Below are 7,236 nucleotides of genomic sequence, written 5' to 3' on the forward strand. Positions count from 1 at the left end.
ATTACAATTTCAACATGATTTTACATCCTACGTAACGTAATATTCATCTTACCATGAAAAATGACGATTTGCAGCAGGATGTCAAATTAAATTTAATGTTGTGTTTCATTTGATGTAATTTCATGTCTTCGGCGATGCACATAGCTGGAGCATCAAATTTAACTCAATATTACATTCGATATAGCATAATTTTACCCACTTTGAACCTCAAAATTGTTGACTCGCAACGCACCGTGTAGAAGTGTCACTGTCAGCCATCTTGAGTTGCAAAACAAAGTTGAGTGGAGTGTTGTTTCCCGGTGGACATAATTTTGTCGATGGCAAACTCAAATGCAGAAAAACCGGAAAGGTCCGGTGTGATTCTAGTTCACGGAATCGAGCCCTTGGTTTTTACGGATCAGGAGAAGGCGATAACTCCGGTGACCAGTCAGAACCGCTTCGGTAAGATAATCGTAATTCAGGATCGATTCGTTATTAACTATTTCATCCCTCCTCAGGTGGTGAATGCCGCAGAAGAGTCAATTTTGCCCATCTCTCAACGTGGAACCGATTTTCTAACCATTCGTTCAGACGTGCCAGTGTGGGAAGGAAAACCGGTGGTTGTAGCCTGCAGCCGAGGCCAGAGGCAAGGGTGAGCAAGGGCCCGGCCCAGATTACAAACATCGACGGATTTGGAGTGACGTAGCGCGCGGTGGTGGTGTCATGGTGTGACAAAATCCGTTCGATGATCATGCCGGTCTGACGTCACTTCTCAAAGTTTGACCGGGCTCAAGGTTTGTCGAGAAGCATCGGAAGAAGCCGGATCCTGAAGGTAGCTTTGTGTTGGATTGAACAACGTCGTCTCCGGTCGATTGCTAGAAGTCAGATGATGTCGGTGAAAAATCCGTTTTCGGCGATAACAATCGAGCTTACTCGCTCGTTCTAGTGAATCAGAAATTGTAAACATGAAAAAAAGTGAAAATAAACTTGAATGTTTTACATTTAAGCAAATTACGAAATCATTTATTCATAACCTCAAAATCCCATCTCTTTTTATTCCACTTAAAATTACATCGTATGAAAATTACATCAACGAACTTTAAAGCTGGTGCAAAATTCAATGCTTAATCAAAGGCACAGAAAGCTCATGTAATATTCAAATCTGATGTAATTTTCTGTCAAGTTTGACGCTCCAGTTATGTGCATCAAATAGACAGAATATTACACGATTATTTTTTGGTGTGTATGATAAAACTGCATGAATTTAAATAGCAACTTAGGGGACGTTAAGACGGATCGATTAAAACTATTCCGGCCAAAATCGGTTGAGCCTGTGACGAGATATTCCAGTGACATTGATTTGGTACACATGTCTACATACAACCAAACACACAGACATTTGCTCAGCTGGTGATTCTGAGTCGATATGTACAAATGAAGGTAGGTCTAGGAGGTCTAATAAAAAAGTTCATTTTCCGAGTGATTTTATAGCCTTTCCTCAGTAGGCAAAAATGACTAATTTTACCTCATAAAATGTGAAATTTTACTGCTTTTCTGTTGTAATGTCGCTTTTTCAGTCTAAATTGAGGTAAAATTACATCATATAAAAAAAAACCTTCCAAATTTACACAATTTGTTACTGTGTTGTATGGGGGTAAGTCTCCGCCAACTCACACATCAGTTGCCTCTCTTCGATTTGCGTGAAACTTTGTCCCAGAGATATCTATTGTCCCTGATCACGAATCCGAGGTCCGTTTTTTGATATCTCGTGACGGAGGGGCGGTACGACCCCTTCCTTTTTTGAACATGAACATTTTTGATCGAAAAAATCACTTAAAAAAGTTTTAAAAATTCTCCCATTTTCCGTTACTTTACTGTAAAAATTTCTGGAACATGTCACTTTAAGGGAAATTTATTGTTCTTTTCGAATCTACAACCCAGAAGGTTAATTTTTTCATTTAGAACAAAATTTTTCATTTTAAAATTTCGTGTTGCACTTTGCAAGGTTATTTTTTAGAGTGTAATAATGTAGCTGTATGGTAATGGTAATCTGGATATGACTATCACAAGATTGATGTTATTTTTGGGGTGTTCAAAATGTTTTTATTTTTCTTTTGTACATGCTTTTTGTGTACACGTTTTCTCATACAATGTTACATGCTTTTGCTCACAAAGGTGATGTGCATGCTTTTGCATGCAATTTTACCATCGGATTTTTTGCTGTGTTGTATGGGTGAACCAATGGCACAAAATAGCTTCTTTGGTCATAGGGAAGGTCCTCACAAAATTTGAGCCATATAAAAAAATACAAAAAATAAAACTTATTTTCGGTTTTGGTAGATAATTGCTCAATACCAAAAATCGATGTTGTGTGAATATTTGGCGATCTTTTCGACGAAATTGTTATGATGTCATTTTATTTATGAAGACAGAAAAGAAGTTCAGCAACACGGTAAAACCTATACCTTGTATAAAAATACTGTGTAAAATCGCATGCAAAACCATATTTACCTTTATGAGCAAAAGCATGTAATATTGTATGAGAAAACGTGTACACAAAAAGCATGTATCGAAGAAAAAAAATCAGATTAGCTCACTTCAAAAATAACATCAATCCGGCGAGAGGCATACTCAGATTACCAAGTCTGCGACCCAACCCGCTTGGCTATCTCGCCGCTGTGAATGGGGGGTTGGGGCGTGGACTTGGTAATCTGGATATGTCTCTCACCGGATTGATGTTATTTTTGAGGTGAGCAGATTTGATTTTTTTTCTTCGGTACATGCTTTTTGAGTATACGTTTTCTCATACAATATTACATGCTTTTGCTCACAAAGGTGATGTGCATGCTTTTGCATGCGATTTTACCATCGGATTTTTTGCTGTATTCTTAAGTAAGAAAGGCCAAAAATCCGAAAAATCTTTGACCTTGCAATTTTTGTTCTATGAAAATCTTTACTTTTTTTGTTTTATGTTTTTCTTGTTTAATTTTTAGAAAAATCTGGGGGCAAAAAATATATTTTTTGGTTGAAATTTGATTTTTGGCGAATTTAGGTAGAGCTGTAGAGGGTCAAACATGATAATTGAATAAATGTTTGGCAATTTTTATGAAAAAAAATAAAATCAATATAATGTTGAAAGCAAGAGACAAATTAAAATATTTTCAATTGCAATTAATTGCAGAGTTATGGTTTTCATCTTCCTTAACATACTTTTATCACCAGTTTTATGATTTTTAAAATAAGATTTAATTTGCTGATTTTATTGTTCACAACGAAAGAAAGCTGAATATTATAATGGCAGAGATTTGCATCTATTCTTGACAAGAAGTTTTTCTGTTTCATGATATTTAACTTGAAATACAGTAATGTATAATCAAAAAGTTAAATCGTCAAAATCTAAAAAAAAGCTTAGCTTAATTCTTGCTGCTCATTGCTATTTCCAATTTACAGCCTAAAACATTTTTAAAAGCTTTAAATTTCTCGAGATTATTTTTAATTAACAAGAAGCCTTTTTATTACTTATGATTTTACCTTGAATGGACACAATTACTTAATTTTCAATTACTTAATTTTTTGCTCCTATTCCATATTCTTATTTTCTCTTCAATTATGATTAAATATTTTCAATTTATGTATTTTTTATGCATTTATCTAACTTAGACTTACAATTTAAGAAGGTCAGATATTCAATATGACGCCCCTTTGAATTATTTCGAAATGATCAGAAAATTCCATCTGTGTTTAATTTTTTAGCATTGAAAATGGGAATATTAGATTCTGAGCAATCTAGAAAATTAATAGCTGTTTGGATGAAACTTAAGTAACTTCCATTTTCGTGTTTCGTTTTCTTCTGTTTGCTGTATTTCAGGTACAATCGACAATGTCTGGTGAGCAAGTTTGATAGACATTTTCAGAACTTTTCGAAAACAATATTTTCATATTCCAAGCTCTTGCTTCGTGTAACATTGCAACGTAGTTTATGTATCATGTCATTTCGAGCAATTTGTTATTTAAAATTAACTGGAATAAGTGAAGTACAGTCATCCCTCATATTCGGAGCAGTTTGCAGATCGGCCTATATTGCAAAAATCATAGGCATTCGATAATTGAACTTAATGATTCGCCTTTACCTCCATTTGAAAGCTTTTCTTATGAGCTTTTGAATACTGTATTGAACAACTGCAAATTTTAACTTGTATATGAAGTTTTTGAAGAAGTTTTTGACCCTTGAAATCCACAAATTCGGAAAACTTTTTTCTTACGGAAGTAAACAAACTTTGGATCTCTCCATGAGTACAAAATTTCTACAAAAAAAATGACTTCACGCACTGAAACCAACGAAACTGAAGTTCTGATATGTTTTATGAATGGTCTGAATACATTTTTTGTGAAAATATCATTTAAATTTAGGTGTTCCACAATTGTGGGAGGCACAATAACATCCCACAATTATGGAACAGGGAATTTGGAGGCAGTGTTTTGCTGCTCGGAGTAAAATCGTCTTGAAATACAGTTGTTTGTTTAAAAAGTACTACTTTAACTAGTGAAATAGCAAGACAATGTTCTAATAAAAGTCCTAAAAATAGTAGGGTCGACAGAAAAGATGCATTTGGCATGCTATTGACAAATTATCACAAAAGTGTTCCGAATTTGTGGGTGTTCCGAATATGTGGGATGACTGTACCTAATGATTCATTTGAACAATGTTCTACAAAGTTGTAGAGCAGACAATTACAAAAATTTTGATATATAGACATAAGGGGTTTGCTTATAAACATCACGAGTTATCGCGATTTTACGAAAAAAAAGTTTTGAAAAAGTTGGTCGTACCGCCCCTCCGTCACGAGATATCAAAAAACGGACCTCGGATTCGTGATCAGGGACAAAAGTTACCCCTTAGGACAAAGTTTCACGCAAATCGAAGAGGGGTCGGGGCAACTGCTGTGTGAGTTGGCGGAGAATTACCCAGCTTGGAAAACTTTTGAAAAGTTGATTATTTTGTTTGATATTTTGCTCATCAAAGTTTTTTACCTTTTTTGACAACCTTTCCCCAGTGTGGGATACTCCTAGCAGCTATGACCACTGCGGTGGCGTCAACAACGTTGACGGCCCTCATCCCCTCCCTCCATCCAACTAGCGGGAGGAGAAGCGTAAAAACTATTCAGCACAAATCCCCGTTAGTTGTTGCTAATCTGTAGCTTTTTCACGATTTTCAATGATGACGCCGCCGCCGCCGACGTTGAAGGCGTCTCAAAAATGCTCACTTGCAATGCCCCAGAGCCCGCGGGTCCCTGCGCGGCCGAGGATTGTCTTCTCGAAGTCGTCAACAACGCTGCAAATTGCTGGCGATCCGCCGGAGCAATCTGTTAAACGGTTCTGATGATGGTCGCGACGACGTCGACTTAGAAAAAAACTGTGACGGCGGCGGCGGCGGTGACAACGTACGGTTATGGAATGGACAGTTCCTCGGGTTGTGTCCCACTGGGAGATGTGCTACCGGTTTGCCTCTGTCCTGGCGTTATTTTTACTGGAATTTAGCGTTGCGGCGATAAGACGATCATAATTTCTCTATTGATTGTGTTTGTTTTTACGGCTGGATGGGGGTCACAAATAACGTGATGTGATAAAGAAAGGTACATACCTGATGTGAATGAAGCATTCTGGAATAACTTTACTAACGATTGAAGCGAAGTGAAGACGTGTTTTGAAAAATCAATTGATTTCAGTAATGTTGTTCAATTATCGCGTTTCGCAAAATGACTAGATATGGCAAGTTTAACAATTGACTCTTAAATGAAATGGATCCATTTTTATATACCAAATCAGTTGGAACAGAAACTTCTACTCTCTGGATCACTGCCATAACTTATAAAAACGGGACTATTCATTTGAATTCATTTGAATGTTAAGATATTTCGAACTGTTGAAACTCTGATTTTCGTACCATAAATTTTGTATTTTTTCATGCATTTTCTCTTTTTCCTAGGAACAAATTAAGTTCAATAATCAAAAGAAATACCTTGAAAAGAAATCAAAAAGCATCATGAAAATCATCCACAAACACCAACCACAAAACTCTACCAGATAATTTGTATCTTCGGTGACTAGTTTTGCGCGGCTGACCTTTAATTTCGTCCAACTTCCCAGCCCATCTTTCGCCCTACCTTTGGGTCACTTCTTCTTCTTTTTTTTCACGGACCATTATCGCATCGCCAAGATCGCATTTCCATCCCCCATTGCGGCAAATCGCGCGCGACAAGACCTTTTTATTTACCAGCAGCAGCATCTCCAAGCGGCGATCTTCGATCCACGACTGTGAAAACTGTTCGTCGCTTCCCAGGGCATTCAAGTCTCTCGTTGGTGAAGACGCCCAACCAGTGTCCCACCCACTCCCCCACAATCAATTCGTTTGACTTACAATCTCCTCTTCAGGGGATCTTCTTCGTTTTTCGAACTGCTGAACTTGAACGCGCGAGGGGGGAATCTTCCCTTTCATGCCACGGTTCAAGTCGTTTTTGAGATGAAAGGAAGAGCAAAAAAGCTTGTTTTTTTGTGAACGCTTTTATGCTGCTATACGACTTTTGGTCGTGCGACGATCGAAGGGTGGCGATGTGGTACCGAAAAGTCATAATTGCAATTCCGATTTTGTGGTAGTTTTTCACCTTTTGCTGAGGGGTTTGGGAGGAGAAAATCGCACGTATGTGATTTCATTCGTACAAATAGAAAAGCAATTTATAGATGATCTTTTGGTCACTTAGTCAGGGGTTCCAGGGTTGCTAATGCTAATTAGTAAATTGTAGGATGCAGAAGAATCCAAAGAATGGATTTTGTAAATTTATTTTTGGTTGAACATTTTTGTTCACACTTTAATCTCAGAAATATCATGGTTCTTGAACCAAAAAAATTATGTACACCCAAAATTCAGAGTCGAGATAATCGTTCTCTCAAAATTTATTGAGGGCTCAGTGCCAAAATCGATAGAATAATGGTACCAACTCACACCATCATAACAAATGAGTTCATTCGTTAGTTGAATCAATGAATCTCCAACAAGTGTCATACATCGACTTCTGACTTCTCCTTGGTCACCAAGCTTTGGTGGCCGAGGCAGCTAAGTCATTGGATTGGTTTATCAAAGGTCTTTGGTTCGATTCCCGTTGTCGACACTTTTGGTTTTTTGTTTGACGGATGAACTTTTTTTGCAAATGAACCTCGAGAGAATAGTTCTATCGCCCATCTTGAGCTGTGTTCTCTGCG

General features: G+C 37.3%; 1 protein-coding gene across 1 annotated transcript; it reads left to right on the top strand.

Moving 5' to 3' along the window:
* The first annotated feature begins 243 nt into the window (after nt 1-243).
* LOC119767839 lies at nt 244-914 on the top strand. The gene is made up of 2 exons (XM_038257500.1): nt 244-441; nt 498-914. The coding sequence occupies exons 1-2, from the start codon at nt 318-320 to the stop codon at nt 683-685; spliced, it is 312 nt and encodes a 103-aa protein (XP_038113428.1). The 5' UTR covers nt 244-317; the 3' UTR covers nt 686-914.
* Nucleotides 915-7,236: the final 6,322 nt, after the last annotated feature.

Source organism: Culex quinquefasciatus, chromosome 2 (genome assembly GCF_015732765.1).
Source record: "Culex quinquefasciatus strain JHB chromosome 2, VPISU_Cqui_1.0_pri_paternal, whole genome shotgun sequence".
Lineage (NCBI taxonomy): Eukaryota > Metazoa > Arthropoda > Insecta > Diptera > Culicidae > Culex > Culex quinquefasciatus.